At 37.0% G+C, this 16,134-nt stretch overlaps 1 protein-coding gene across 1 annotated transcript in view; it reads left to right on the top strand.

The window, feature by feature from the left end:
* Positions 1–16,134, top strand: part of KCNN2 (potassium calcium-activated channel subfamily N member 2) — a 78,693-nt gene that overhangs the window by 18,560 nt on the left and 43,999 nt on the right. The window contains exon 4 of the mRNA XM_056325459.1: positions 8,054–8,472. Within this exon, the coding sequence (XP_056181434.1) occupies positions 8,054–8,472 (419 nt within the window). The remainder of the gene's footprint in view (positions 1–8,053; positions 8,473–16,134) is intronic.

Raw genomic sequence — 16,134 nt, 5'->3', positions numbered from 1 at the left:
AAAATTAGTTCCTTAAAACATCAGTTAGTTTGTGGGAAGATGTGCTGCGTTCTTCTTAGATGAAGTTTTGGAACTGCTGCTTCAGTACAAAACTAAATTCATCCCTGACTTTGAAATGAGTGTTTCCATCCCTGTGCTGACAAGATCAGTGTAGTAGTTGTAGCAGACCTAAAAGACCAGAGGTTTTTAAATATTATTGTTATTGTTATTGTTGTTTTGGGATTATTTAATTTGCATAGTGATTTATTCAGTGTGGTTGTTTGTTTATATTTGTGAAAGTGCAAAAGGAACCTGAGTAATTAATTCAGTATTTCTTTGCAGCTTTCCCTTTTAGATGTAATAAAGCTGGCATAGCTTCTGTCCTGCTGTACTCTCTTAGCAAGTAGAGTGAGCCAGAACAGGCCAGCAGAAGCAAGGGGTGGTGTGGAGTGGTGGCTCATGGAAGCTGAGTTCTGAGTAAGTTGTGATGTGGTTAGGTTAGGTTAGGTTAAGTGCTGAAATGTTTCCCAAGGGCTGGCTACGTCCAGATAACCTTGCTCAGTCCTTGGCTTCTTGGAGAGAAAAGCTCTGGTTGAAACCTATGTGTTTTTTCCATTCCATCTCTGTCAACTGCATGAAGCCACTCTTCTGGATTGCCCTGGGTCACCCAGTATATTGTCTAGTAAATTCATGTTAGGCAGTAATATGCTTATTCTTTTTATTTTCTTTGTTATTTCTTTCCTGCTTTTTAAATAACAAAATTAAAAATTGTATAAAAGAAGACTAATGCTGTTTCAGTGAACTGGTCCCATTTTCCAATTTTGCATGCAGGAGACCTATCTCAACTGTTCCTTCTCTGTTACTCTTCTTTCCCTTAAGCAATATTCAGAGCTTTATTAAGTCACGCTCCTTCTGTATCTGCCTGGAGAACATTTTTGACTGTGAACCCCAGTCACAGGAGCTTTTGGGAGCTGCTGGTGCTGGATTAAGCTGCTTACATGTGGTAACTTAAGGAACTTACTGTGTTTTAAGCAGCTGGAGAGGGGGAAAAATGTAAACTGAAACTCTGGTATAATGAAATAGCTGCTAAAATATGAAGACTGTTAAAATGAAGAAATACCTGTCAACGCACATCGACTTCATAAAAACTCCTGATTCAGTCAGTTTAATTTAGTGACTTACTGGTGGATCTACTGAGTATCTCAAATGAATGTAGTAACCCTGAGTGATGGACTTTTATTTCTGGACCTCTGATTTGGTTCAAAGGCTCATAAAAAATTATATAACTAAATATCTCCTGGTTGATAACAGATCGGAGGAAGCTCAGCTATGATTGTTCCCGCAAGAGTCCAAACTAGATTTAATAGGACATTGCCTTGTGATACATCTTTTTAGTAATGAAAGTGAAAAATCTTTTGTCCTGATATTAATATTTTAATCAGCTCTTTCTACTAATAATAATAAGTTAATTGCCTAATTCTTTGGGGTTTGTTTTAGTTTTACAAGCTTGTGATGATTTCTTAGTTTGACGCTTTCCTGAGGTGGTCCTTCTCCATAGCATTGAGAAAGAAAACCTGATTATCTTGGAATGTACTTTTTTTTTTTTTTTTCTTTGTTGTCCTTGAATTTCAGTTCTTAGCAATCATACCTGCATAGAAAGCTACTGGGTAAAAAGAATGCCATTTTTGGGAGCATCTCACCTTCTTTGTGCCCCTGGAGCACATACATTTATATGGATAACCCTATATGAAAAGAAATTACGTATATCCTAGCAATTGCTGAGTACTATAATGGATTTTTGTTGTTTTAGGCTGTCAGGGGGTTAAGCTATTTCACAGTTGTTTGAGATGAATGATGAAGCTGAAAGTTTGACCAGTAGCATTACAAAATTTTGAATGAGACCTTTGAATATCTTTGCAGAAAGCTAAAAAGAATACTGTCAGTATGTGATTTAAAACAGAAGGGAAATATGGATGGGCAGAATTTAACTGTGTGCTTAGGCAGAATTTAACTCTGTTAGTTTCTGTGATCATAAATGTCCTTTCTGTGTAAAAAATCTCATCGACTATTTGGGGTAGGTTTTTTGTAATGATCTGAGAGACAGAAGTCACAAAAATACATAGACAAATCTGATAAAAGCATTGTTTAACACATCTGTTTTTTTGAAATGGTTGTGGTTATGTGTGGCCTGTCAGAGTAACTAAGATGTATTTTAATGTGAACTTACTGATGCTGCACTTCTGAAAATATGGTTCACAAAGACTGTAAATGGTCTGAGCCTCTTCTGCACATCCCTTCCTAAGATGCTAAGATATAAATGCAGTCTTTGAGAGAAGAGTTTTGAGCTTGCTTAGCTACCAGCATACACTAAGCTTTATTTACATGTATTGACATGCACAATGTTTATAGCAAAACATCAATAACTATGAAAAACTCATTTTGCATGGAGATGCAAAATTTAAATATAATATACTATGCAAATAATCAATTTTGTGCTGAACCTGAGTACCAGACTTTTGAAGTCATCTGTTTAAATTACCATTTTTGTAACTGAGTGTGTGTGTATGCATGTATACATGTACGAGTGATAGAGCAGTCTAGCTTCCCCATTTGGATGAGCTAAGCATGTTTCATTCAGTAGATAGCTATATCCACAACACCTTGTGGATAAATTTCTAAGGACTTACTAGGAACTCTGGATGTGGGAAACATTCTGGATAATGTAAGATAGTCAATCCTTCATGTAGTTTTGTGAAAAACATATTCTTTGCCTTCTGTGCTTTGCATGCAGAAGGTATTTGATGCCTCATGACTTTACTTACAACTTAAACTCACTAAAGTCTCTGCTTTGTGGCGTTGTATTTAGGATGAGGAGTACAGCAGCCCACAGGAACTCCTGCAGGCTCTCCAAGGTCAAGGACAGGGCCTTACATAACTCACAGACCATTTTATTACATGCCTTCTGATGATGGAAAAAAGTCTTTTTCATTCCCCAGTTAGGGGAAACTATGTTAAAAGCTTGAGATATCTATCTCTTACCACCACGTGGTTTAAAATCATTTGTACTTAATGGGGTGCTGTGGGACAACAACTTGGCTGTCTGGAGTACTGTGACAAAAACAGTATAGTCTTCCTCTCTGAGTACCATAATGGTCTTTTTGGTTGTATAAATTATATTCTGGGGACTACAAACTACAGAAAATTGTCTGATGAAAAATTTTAGTAAATCAGCAGCCCCAAAGGTTATATTTTGCTGCTCTGAATCATAGTACCATCCATTCAGTGTAAGGTTTAAGTGACTCCAGTATTTAACAATTTTAAACTTGGATTTTTAAATTAAGCAATTGCACAATATGTTTGTGAGTACAGCTGATTCCCCCTCTGCAAGGAATGCTTCCAGGAGTACAGCTGATGCTACTTTATCACTGTTTATTTTTTCCTTTTTACTCCTGTATTAATGTATCCCCACAGTATCACAGCAAGGTAGTGTGATACAGTTTTCAGATTTATTCTTTTATCTGGATTGTATTTTTAGAAAAGAGCTAGTTTTCTCGTTCTTTGTGTTCACCAACATCCACTGACAGCCTGATATGAACCTGTTTTGATATACTGATGATATACAAAATTAACTTCTCTACTTTTGTTTTAAGTAGTTTCAGGGAGACTCTGATCTGATTTGTCATTGTGTGCAATCTTCTACTTTGAATCTGTTTCTCTTTTTCTCATCTGGTGTTATATAAATTTAACAAAGCATTATGTAAATATACACATACCTATAAATATCTATGGTATATTTATTTTTATGTCTTCAACTGTGTAGCATTACAAATATTATTTGAAGTTAAAGATTTATTTATGTCTTACATTTACATACAATATGCTGGAAATATATTACATAATTGCAGGTGAAAATAACTTCCAAATTTTTCTGAGAGTGCAGACTTAGTAAAGGTATATGAGAGGACTGTATTTGAAGAATGTTGCAGAACACTGATAAAGTACTTGCATTAGATTTCAACGCTGAATAATTATAAGAAATTTGAAAGCTAAGAACAGGCATAACATCTTTGACCTTGGCTGGAATTTGGCTTTCTTTGCAGGACTCAATTCTACATGAAGAGTTTGAACACTGTTTTGTTATGTTCCCTTTTTGTTAGCATCATTCTCCTTTCAAACAGGGAGTAGTATCTTGAAATCAATGCATCAATATTATAATGGGATTGACTGAAAGCAGCAAAGAGGATTATGTGTACCCTTTAAATTATGCTGTTCAGCTGTTCTTTCTGTTCTTCATTCATTTACCTTCCTCACTTTCCAAATAGGAAATGTATCTAGCCAAGCATGCAGGCACACACCTGTGTATTTTCCAAATTTCCAAATTAAAATAGAAAATTGCATTTAGTAGGTTGCATAATTGCAGGTATATAAAATGTACATGAAATCCTGTACTACTTTCTGTGTCATTTCAGTATGTCCCAATTTAATTGTTATTCACAGCCTGTTTTAGAGGCCCATATTTGTTCCAGAGTGTTTGATACCCATCGGTTTGAATTTAGAGACTCAGATTGTAAGGAAGTCTTCCTCATAAATATGATTTTGAAATGTTAATGTTTTTATGAAATAGAAATTTTGTACTGGATCTGTGGTCATTTGTGGCTTCTGGTGTTTTCTACCTTCTGTGTTTTCACCTCCTAAATCTTATTATATGACAGTTGAAGATCTTATTACTTTAAAATATTATTTTCCTTAAAAGAAACTGGCACAGCTGAGGTCAAGGAGAGTTGGTAGGGATCTGTGTCTGCAAACGTAACTATTCCACTGAGCACTACTGAGAAACTTCTTTCTTTTGTAGCATATTAGGATTCCTTCTGCTGACAAATATGTTATCAAGTATGTATTCCATAATGACATCTTAAAGTTTTTTAAAAACTCAGTTATTAAAAAAAAAGCCTTCTATGAAAATCAAAAGATCAAATTTTAATGACTAAGTTTAACATTATTCTATTCTCATCTTTTAAATTTAATCAGTACTTAAGGTATCATTTTTCTTGAATTGCCTTTCTGCATGTAGAATTTTAGAAATCTGTGAAGATGGTAGGTAAAAAGGTAGGACAAAAGACCAGTGTTTTTTTCAGCAGAGTTTGAAACTTTAAAAGGCATTTTAAACTGCTGCCAGTTTGACACCTATTTGCTACTTATCTGAGAACTGAAATATTTAATTCTGTTGTTAATTAATTCTTTTCTTCGGAAACCCACACAGCATTTGAGAGATTTGATATTATCTATCTCTTTTTCAGTTAAGCTGGTTACTATCCATCTGTATTCTGAGTGTTCTGAATACCTCTTCATAACTGTTGTAGCACTTCTGTGATCTGACCAACAGCATTTACAGGCTAGTCACAAGAAGCGAATGCCCTTGAGCCTTACTCTACTTTGAAAGTTTGGCCCTTCATACTGAATAGCATTTGCTAAGTGGAAACCAGCACTTTTTGGTAATACATACATGCGTACATTCATACATAAATTGGCCTTGTAGTATCAATTCACATATTTAACATAAAAAGTTTGCAGAGTGACCACAGGTAAGAGAAAGTTTATGTGCTTATGTTGCATTGACATTGAATTTACTGAGTGTTTTTAGCTTAATTCAGCACTGGGTTTCTTTGGCTTTAATGGTGTCGCAGCAGAGGTAAAAGCTACATGCAAGTGTAGTGGTGGCTTGACCTTGACCAGCAGCCAGACCCCCCACCCAGCTGCTCTCTCACTCTCCCTCCTCAACAGGACAAGGAAAGAAAATAAGATAAAAAAGTTCATGAGTTTGAGATAAAGATGGGCAGATCCCTTACAATTACAAATGGCAAAACAGGCCTAGCTTGGGGAAAATTAATTTAAATCTATTGCCAGCTAAAACTAGAGTAAGATGGTGAGAAACAAAGACAAAAACTAGAACCCCTTGCCCTACTGACCTCTTCCCAGGTTCAACATCTCTCCTTCATTCCTAGCTGCTCTGTCTTCTCCCCTGCGAGTGGCGCGGGGGGTATGGTGGAGGGGAACCTGTCCACAGCGGCTCCTCTCTGCTGCTCCTTCCCCTGCCCGCCTTTCCCCTGTGCCAGTGTGGGCCCTCTCCATGGTCTGCAGCCCTTCAGGCTAAAACTGCTCCGGCATGAATTCTCCGTGGGCATTAGTTCTTGTAAGGAGAATCTGCTCGAGTGTGGGCTGTCTGTAGGTGGCAGTTTCTTCAGGAAATATCCACCTTGCTCTGCTGTGAGGTCCTCCCTGGGCTGTAGTGTAGATATCTGCTCCAGTGTGGTCCTCTCCACGGGCTTAAGGGAAATGCCTCCTTCACCATGGTCCTCTCCATGGGCTGCAGCAAAACCTCTGTTCCAACGCCTGGAGCACCTCCTCCCTGTTCTCTGACCTTAGCATTTCCTGGGTTGTTTCTCACACTTTTTTTCTCTCACTCTTCACTGCTTGGGCAGCATTTTGCCCTTTCTTAAATATGCTTTCACAGAAGCACCGCCATCTTCACTGAAGACCTCAGGTATGCCTTGCAGCGGGTCGATCGCAGAGCAGCCCATGACCTCTTGCAGACACCACCTGTACAGCCCCTCCAGTACCAAAACCTTGTCACAGTCACCCAATACACTAAGATGGAGGGAAGCAACATAAAGGGTTGGAAAACAGTTCTACAAATACAGAAAATTGTCTTGTTTTGTTGTGTTTCTTACTATGGTTAATTTCTCTATTTCTTTTAGCATCAGTTCAGCTACAATAAAGTTTATTTGTGGTTATCACTTTTCTAAACAAAAGACTGGAGCAATGTTCTGAAGAGACAAACAGTGTATTGGGAGGAGGTCTTCAATCTCTAAGAAACATATGCGGAGAAATCGGGCTTGTATTTCTAAATTCTTGAAAGACAGAGAGAGGCAAAGAGCAGTGCACATCAGTAATTGGTTTTTTTGGCTGTGTATATGGTGTGTAGTGTATATGGTGTGTAGTGTGCTGAAAATACTTTTTTTACATGAAAGAGTGCATTCTTTGTGCACATTTCCTTTTCAGCCTTTTTTTTGAATAATCTAATTTTAAAAATCCTGCAAAAGTATTTTTATTTCCTCTTTACGTATATACTGAACAGCCTTGTTTAGCTTTGGACTATAGTTGAGTTGATGAGGAGGTCTTCTGTCCGATGTTGTATCTTCATTGTCATTACAGGTTATGTTCCTTTTAGAAGAGTTGCCTGTTTGCAACTACTGTCTACTAGTGACAAATTAATTAGTCTACTAGTGACTGGTTAATTAAGGTTTTATTTAGTAAAACACCAGGATCAACATTTACTATGAAATGTTTCAGTTCTTTGGTGGCAAACTGAAGGCCTTGCTTGTAAAAGAACCAACGCCTGCATTTAATTTTCAGCTACTAGTAGACATCACCTGTCTGTCTGGGCTACTCTGATATTTGCCAGCCTTTGCTTTTCAATGTTTCACCATGAGAGATCTTGCTGAGTCTTTGTGCAATTTCTCATGTAGTTTTTCATCCTATATTGATCTGTATTGGTGCCTGAAGCTTGAAGAAAGCTTAGATAGTTCTACAGAAGCTGTAATAGCACCCTGGGTGAAGCATCGATATGCTCTAGGGCAGGCTTACATTGCATCTTAGTATTTATAAGTTGTAATTTAGATATCCATTCTGACCACACTTTCTTAGATTTTTTCTCAATTTTATTAACTTAGTGTAAGCAATTGATTTTGAAGGGACAAGGCTTAATTGGTCTGGCATTTTGTTTTATCAGTAATGACAATTAAAGGATATATGAGAAATTCTTAGTAAATAATACACAAAAATTCAGTTCAATGTAAAGTTTTAAAAATAGTGCATGAAAAAATTCTTTTTTTTTGCCTTAACCAGAGATATGTTTCACTTCATAGTGATGTAGTAATGTCATTTTCTGAAATGGCATATTTATTTTCTTTTTGGTGGTCAATGGCAGCTCTGAAAAATATAGCATTTTTAAATGAACTTATAACAAAGTTTGCTAATGACATACTAAAGTTAACCTTATATTTTATTATTTCAGTTGTTCATGGTGGACAATGGAGCAGATGACTGGAGAATAGCCATGACTTATGAGCGTATTTTCTTTATCTGCTTGGAAATACTGGTGTGTGCTATCCATCCCATACCTGGGAACTATACGTTCACATGGACAGCCCGGCTCGCCTTTTCTTATGCTCCATCCACAACAACAGCTGATGTGGATATTATTTTATCTATACCAATGTTCTTAAGACTATATCTTATTGCCAGAGTTATGCTTTTGCATAGCAAACTTTTCACTGATGCCTCATCTAGAAGCATTGGAGCATTAAATAAGATAAACTTCAATACTCGTTTTGTTATGAAGACTCTAATGACAATATGTCCAGGAACTGTACTGTTGGTTTTTAGTATCTCATTATGGATAATTGCTGCATGGACTGTCCGAGCTTGTGAAAGGTAAGGTTGTTTGCTTGTTTAGTTCTTTCTGTCTTTCTATTTTTCTCTCTTGTTTTGCCTCTTAAATTTTGGATTTAGGGGACCTAAATATTTAATGGAATGGGGTTTCCAGTTCCTTGATATTTTGAGTGTTGGTTGGATTGTATTCTGTGCTACAGATTGTCAGAAATGCTTTGCCTTTTATTCTGAAGGAGTTCTGCAGAGGTTTATGCCGTGCTGTTTACTGTGGCATTGTGATTTGATTTCAGTGTCTCGATACAAATTTAGGTATTTTTGCTAAAACACAGTGGACAGATACCATAAAATATCTTTAAGAGTAGTTGTTGATATTCTGCATTGATATCGGCTCTCATTGTTGTAAATTAAATTTATTGAGGATAAGATAGATAAAATAGCCATGTAAAATTCCATTGGAAAATGTTTGGAGTTTTTTTAATTTGAGTTTTATTATGCTGTAAAAGAAAAGGGAGTACAAAGTATTGTTAGGGAGTTGACAAAATCAAAAAGGAGGAACAAGCAGAAAAATTACAGTAATATAACTTTTCTTTCTTCCCCTAAAAATCAGAAAAAGTGCATTTTAGAGGCAGACTTTCATTCATTTCAGCTCGCTTTCCAACCTCCCCCTCCCACAGACTTCAGTGTAGGTGCAGAATAAATGGCTATCAGTGCTGACAGCTTGAAATTCTCTCAAACACAGCTTTAACAGAAAATAACTTAGCTTCTTATTGGATAGGATTGCTTAGGAATATGAGCTAGGTTAACTCCTGAGGAGACAATGAGGATGATTCTCTATGAAACTTTAATGCCTAGGACAGCTCTTTGATCCTGGAAGGAATTTCTCCTTACTTAAACTGGAAGACCTTCAACACAATTAAGGCACTTCTGCTGCAGGTTATTGACCCTTTTATTTTTCCTCTTCCTTTCCATGTCTGCCCATTTTAGAAGGAGTTTAGTGGAGTTATTTGTAACAGCTAGCCGATTTAAATCAGCAGTTAAATTGCACATCAACTGTTATGGTTATGTTACTTTTGGAAGTTAACTCCCTGCATCACTTCTCAATTTGTTACAAAATAAAATAGCTGATCTTATAAAATGAGTGTAGAGATCATGTTGATGTTGTAGGTTTTATTGATAAAATTGCCAGAATCTTAGAATGTAGTTTGTTACAGTAGATGCTTTGTGTCAGTTGTTTCCTCGTGTTACGGCAAAACTAATCATTAAGTGTTCTGAAAATGCCATGTTAACAGTGACATATTATAGTTTCAATATATTCCCCATAGGTGAAGCAGACAGAGCATCCTAGATTCTGACTCGATCTATAATAGTTGTATTTTAATAAGCATGTTCTTGTTTCAGATTTAACTGACTTGTGCAAAGCCTCTGTGTGTCACATTCTTCACCTGTGTTCCCACCAGGTTTTTTTTCCAACAGAATTACTGCTCAGGAATTCCTGAGTGTCTGCATCAGGCATTTCCCAAATTGTCACCTGTGAAGTGGCTCCAAATAACGTCATCATCCATTGTTGTCACTCCATTACATATCACTAGTTAATAATGATATTTTTATGATGTTGTTGTTGTTGTTGTTATTATTATAAAGTAGAATTAGTCATTATTTTATTAACTTTTTAATAGATGCACATTCAAAATAAGCTTATAAAACTTGTGCCTCAGTAAAAATTACTGAAAAATATTAACTACTGTCTGATACACATGTTTGTAAAACATGTATTTGGGTTTTTTATTATTTATAAAAGTTTATTTGTTAGTGTAAAGAAGGCAGGACAAGAGGCTGTAGTGTAGAAGTAATACTAAAGTAAAAGAAACAGACTTCACCTATTTTCCAATCAGGGAGAGTGAAGACAACACTATCATAAGATTTTTATTTTGTGAGTTTGTTTATTTCTACTTAGAAATGGAGGCACTTCTGCTGTGATCCTGGGGGGAAGCTTTTTTGTTTGGTCAGGTACGCTGAACTCAGGATTGCAAAAAAGCACTGAATTTTCTTCAGCTTGCTGCTAAACTAGTCATGGATTTTCCACATTTTAATTTGCAGTTGCTGTCCTTGAAGTGATTGTAATGGTTTGGACAGTAACATGGATAGCCGCTAGGGCCTTCTAAAACCGAAACCAAACACAACTAAAAGCAAGTTAAATATAAGAGTGAACATTAGATTAATATGTCTCTAGCATAATGACCTTCTGTCAGTGGAGTCCAGTCCAAGATTATGTTCCTTCACATTTAACAAAATTGTTAATTTTATAGGTGTTCAAAACAGGGACATATGAAAGAGATATATGGGTGGCAGAGCGCTGGCACAGGCTGCCCGGAGAGGTTGTGGCATCTCCTTCTCTGGAGATGTTAAAAACCCACCTGGGCATGACTCTGTGCAACCTGCTGTAGGTGAACCTGCTTTAGCAGTGGGTTGGATTAGGTGATCTCCAGAGGTCATTTCCAACCACGACCGTTCTGTGATTCTGTGATTTTGGCTTTGGGAATTAGGTATTTATGTCATCCATGCTAGTTGCACAGCCAGTTTTGTGTGTTTTGCCTCAGATTTTCCCTTGAGGGAATATGTAAGTATTTTGCCAAAGGAATGATACTTTGGCTTTGGATTCCAGTTACTAATTAGTCCACCAAAAACCTATAGATCCATAGCCCATAGAGTACAATTTTTTTAAAAAGCTCCTAAAAGAAAATGCCAAACCCCCACACATCAGAATGCTCTGAACACTGCTATCTGAAGCTAGGTATCCCTTTTTGTATAGCTGGAGGCAGATGCAATAACCACTGGTCATGGGAAGGGACAGGTGTGGTGGCTGAATCCATTCTGTGCTGTGTAGTAGTCATAGTCCTCAAAAGATGTCTCCTGAGGTGTTAATGGCTTTGATTTGCTCAGTAGTTAAAAGTTTAGTTAACGCAAATAAAATACATTTCGTTCATCTGCTCTTAAGTTGATTTTTTCCCCCCTCAGTTTTAACTAGAGGGAAACTATTTGTTGGAATAGAGTATTTTATGTACACAAAACAATCCTGAAAATGTATTTTATCTTTAGAAGCATTTTATTCCACCTGATGCTATACATGAAACCCTAATTTAGCAGGAATCAGGATTTAAGGCAGCAGTCAAGTGGGTTTGTTTTGATGAGGGGGGGGTTACATGAATAACATTCGAGGTGTTAAATGGTTCGCAGCATCACTCCAACACCAAGCTCTTTAATTTTTGTTATGTTGTAGTTTTACATAAAACTTCGTACTAGCGGTTTTAGAATTTCTTCAGTGTCTTATTAACTCAGCTGGCCATCCAAATTAGAACAAGATGATGGTGATAAGATTTAATAGATTAAAACATTAAAATTTTGGAATGGAGATGAAACATTCTTATGCTATTCCATGTCCTCAGTGAGGGGGAAAGACACAGGAGACAGCATCCTTACTGTGAAGCTGTGTGTGCTCACCAAAAGCTGTTGCTGGTGAATCACAGCCTGATTTGGAGACTGTTGTTCTGTGTGAAGTCAGATTTTTCTCATTGAAGGCTGGCCTGGGGATGGGAAGAGAGATTTGGAAGCACTGCATTTCATAGCAAGGAAGGTAACATGAAAGAGCATCGTTATCCACATAAGGAAAACCCTATAGAGATAAGTTATGGATTGAAGCAGGTGAGTTGACTGTCTGAATAAAGACTTCACTGCTTTAATGGTCATCTGACTGATCACTTGATATAAACTGAACTAAGGCAGGACATGTGGCTTTCTCAGTGCCTTAATGGCTGTATTGTTAGCTCTTAGAATGCTAATTATAGCAAGTGACACTTCGCATTGGTGAGCAAGGTATTTTCCAGGATTGCAGTTTAAGGTCGTCCATAAGGGCAGAATGTGGTACAGATAATGATGGTGGGCAGCCAGCTGAGTATAAATGGGTTTCTAGGGCTGCAGAGTAATCTGACTGGGGGAGTTTGAGAGCAAAAGATGGGGAAAGTACGAAGTGTTGCTACATACACGATGCCGGAAATTCTTGCTTTTTTATTGCTCAGGTTTTTACATCTGTTTTGAGAGGGAAATTACATTACATAGGTTTTAATATCTGCCTTTTCATTGCCAGCATCAGTGTATTGCTATCTGTCATATGTGGGCTTCATAATGAAAATCTAAATTTTTTATTATGTCTAAGTCAATAGATGTTTGTGTTTATAACGTCTCTGAGGCACACATCTGGAACACTTATGAATACATTATTTTGTATATGAATTATGAGCCCTGTGAGCAGATTACTTTTCTCAGTCTCCCATATTGATCTTGTTACTGAAATAGCTCTCTGCGTGGTCGTCAGTTGCTTATAGCAGTTAAAATAGAAATATTTGGTTTCTCAAAACAAAGTTGGTATGTGTAGTGCTGTGTCATTGAAAAGTCTGACAAACTTGCTTTGCTCTTCTGGAGAAGATCTGCCTCTGCAGTGAGAAGTGTGCTGCTTTTCTGGGTTATGTAGAAGGTAATTACTCCTGGTGATCTTCAGTTTTTTCTGTGCAAAGGGAGAACCTTGTCTTCTGAATGCACACATGGCTATAACGTGCCTGTGTATCAGGGCAACATGAGCCACATGTGCCCATGTTACACTGTTGTACGTCCAGAACAGCTCATATCACATGCCTGGAGTTACTGTGGATTTACAACAGCGGAACTAAGAACAGAAGTGGATTTTCTGGTTCCCCAGAGAACACATTTTTGGCACCATTTTTGGTTCTGTTTGTACCTCTCTAGCTTCTGGCAATGAAGACAGTTCAGACTGAGTGTTTAGTCATCGTTTCTTCCTCCCATCAGCTTCTGCTCTATATACTTTCCTTGCTTTAACAAAAAAACCCCAAACAAACAAAAAACACCAAAAAACCCCACCTCATATGTGAAGGTGAAACCCTTTTCAGCTCTCTGTTCATTCTTGTTTTCTACAGATGAATACCTATCTGTCTTACTTCTTGGAAATACCATGCCATCACAAGGCTTCCAGTAAGCAGCTCATACATGACACTGCTAGACAAATGTGAAGGAGTCATTTGATACAAGCAGGTGGATGCACAGAGACTTTCAGTTGTAATTCATGCAGGAAAAAGATGTTTCTTAGCTATCTAATTTCCTCGCAGTATGTGACTTCTTTGATTGGCTCGAGGACCTTATCTGAGGTTGTACAGTGCATGGGTAATCCCAAGGCCATACTCCACTGGAAACTGCCTTTAGCAGTGTCCGCAGTGCCAGTGTAAAGATTCTTGCTAGTAGTTTAACAGTGATCAAAGATGACATGTCATCATCTTGACTTGAGTCTGTGCTATGAATGAATGATTCTCTTGCCTTCTAGTCTTCATTTCTGGTTTTGCCAACTGAATGCAGATGAACTGCAAACGTTAGGTTACTCTTTTGTAATATTTACATCTCAAAGCAACTAACTCATAACTAAAACCATACGTAACTGGCTGCATTTTTGTTGCAAATGTTTCCAACAGACACCAGGTCTATTGTTTTATCAAACAGTGAAGGCAACAAGGGAGTCCATCACAGAAGTACACCCGTGAATGTCTGATATACATAATTGAGATCCAAAAAAGAGCACGTTATCCAAATAAAAAAATTGGTTTGCTAGGTGTATCCAGAAGGATTAACGGCTAAATGATGTATTCTTTAGCTTCTTGAAAACAAAACTGTTTATGTACATTTAATGGAGGATGCAGAGGCATATTTCTAATGCCTATAGAGTTTGATCACTGTTCTTTTAAATCCATATTTTCCTTCCCTCTGGAACAATGCTGTTTGTGTATTCTCAGCAAAAGAATTTTGAGACTACAAGTAAGAACATATTTATCAGTTTGTTTGGATTTACAGAATTAGCCTTATAGCTATGGAAAGTAACAATAATTGGTGCAGTAACTGAGTGTGTATATTCATTCTTTCACAAAAATGTAGCAAGCCAAGATAGATCAGTGTTTCTCTAGGCCAAAAATAGCAGACCCAACTTGGGGGAATGGAGTGCAAAAGACGAAAAGTTAAATAACAAGCACCAAAAAAATCTCCTTGCTAACTTAAAAAAGGTCTTACATCTCTTTTTTAAGGTCATCTAACTAGAGCAGGAAAACTTTTTTTTTTTAGGTTAAATTCCCTTTTATTTACAAAGGATTTATATGTACAACATGGTATGAGAACAGAATGAAGTGGAAAAGCTCATGTATAGTTCCAAGGTCTCATAAGAATGGTGAGCCAAGAAAACTGTTTCTATAAATGCAAAAGTCTGAAGAGAATGAGAATACTTACAAAGGAGTACTTACCTGCTTCCAAGGACAAATTGTCTTTTCTTTTTTTCCCCCCCATTAATCTTGAATGTGTAAAACTAATTCAGGGAATGATCTTTCTCCTGTTGAGCAAGGATGGTTATACACGCTCCAAATTCTTTCAGATAAGAGGGCACTTTATGGGATTATTTTTTTTTCATTATTTCATCACTGGATCCAAAGATGCATCCTGTGGTTCTTGCATTTTTAAATGTGGTCATTCATTTTTTTTCCTTCCCATTTTAACTAACACCTTAAACTATTCAGAATATTTTACTTCAAAGGGAGTCAAGCCTATTTGTCATAATACCTTAAAAGCAGTCCTTAGAAATTACAATCATAACTGAAGCAGAAATCAATTTCTTATAATTTCAGAATATAATGTTTTGCTCCAATAGCTTAATGTATTTGAAAAATACACCCTGAAATTGGGATTTAGCCTTTACTACTGTTTTATTTTGCTCCTTGAGCTGGATATCAGGCCACAGTGCGGAGTTTGCATCATGATTGTCACTTCAGTGCTAATAAATGCATGATAGGCTGACTATACTCTGACATTAGACATTAAAGAGTTCCTTTTATTTATTTTTTACAATTGAGTCCTAAAATTATAAGTCTAGAAGGTCAATTACAGGAAACAGTTATTGTGTGGGGAATTGCACAGTTTAAAGAAATTAGTGGTTATATGGATGGAAACATCAGAAGGTGCTTTTAAAACATTGTGTGTTCCTTGTTTTCTTTTTCTGTGCTCCTCCCTCTTTTAAATTGTTTTCTCAATACATTTTTTTGCTTGGGTAGTTTTTTGTCTTGAAAAGTTCAAAATCAACTATAGTTTTTGCTACAGCTGTTCTGTAGCTGAGATGGTAAGTGATTTGCAGCAAATCACTCATACATATTGCACAGATATCATGCTAGTGTCCAGCCTATGCTTAGAACTTCTGCTGTGCTATATCCCCATATAGTTAACATATATATGGGGAGTACAGCTCCCCAGGCAAATCTTTACTGCTGGTAGGTCTCATAGCTTTGCATAATTTACAGGTAATTCGGTACTGTTTTGTTTTCAGAGGAGCTGAAAAAGCCTTACATTAAAATGACTTATTCAAAGGATCCCCAACAGTGTACAGCTCTGTGATGTACACAAGCCCCTAATTCCTATGGAAACATTGGATATTTAAACCCTCAACAAAGTTTAACAGCACTTAAAGAGAACCCTAATACTGTGTCATGCTGCAAACCAGTGCCCAGTGAGTGGAAAGGTCCCATCAGCAGCCCTTCTGGAATATTATTGAAATACTACATCAGTCTTAAGTTCAGAAACAGCAGCTTCCTTCTCTTAGCAGGAGTCTGACTT

Source organism: Falco biarmicus, chromosome Z, assembly GCF_023638135.1.
Source record: "Falco biarmicus isolate bFalBia1 chromosome Z, bFalBia1.pri, whole genome shotgun sequence".
Taxonomy (NCBI): Eukaryota; Metazoa; Chordata; class Aves; order Falconiformes; family Falconidae; genus Falco; species Falco biarmicus.
The sequence above is the reverse complement of the archived record's forward strand: the minus strand, read 5'-3'. Positions and strand labels throughout refer to the sequence as shown.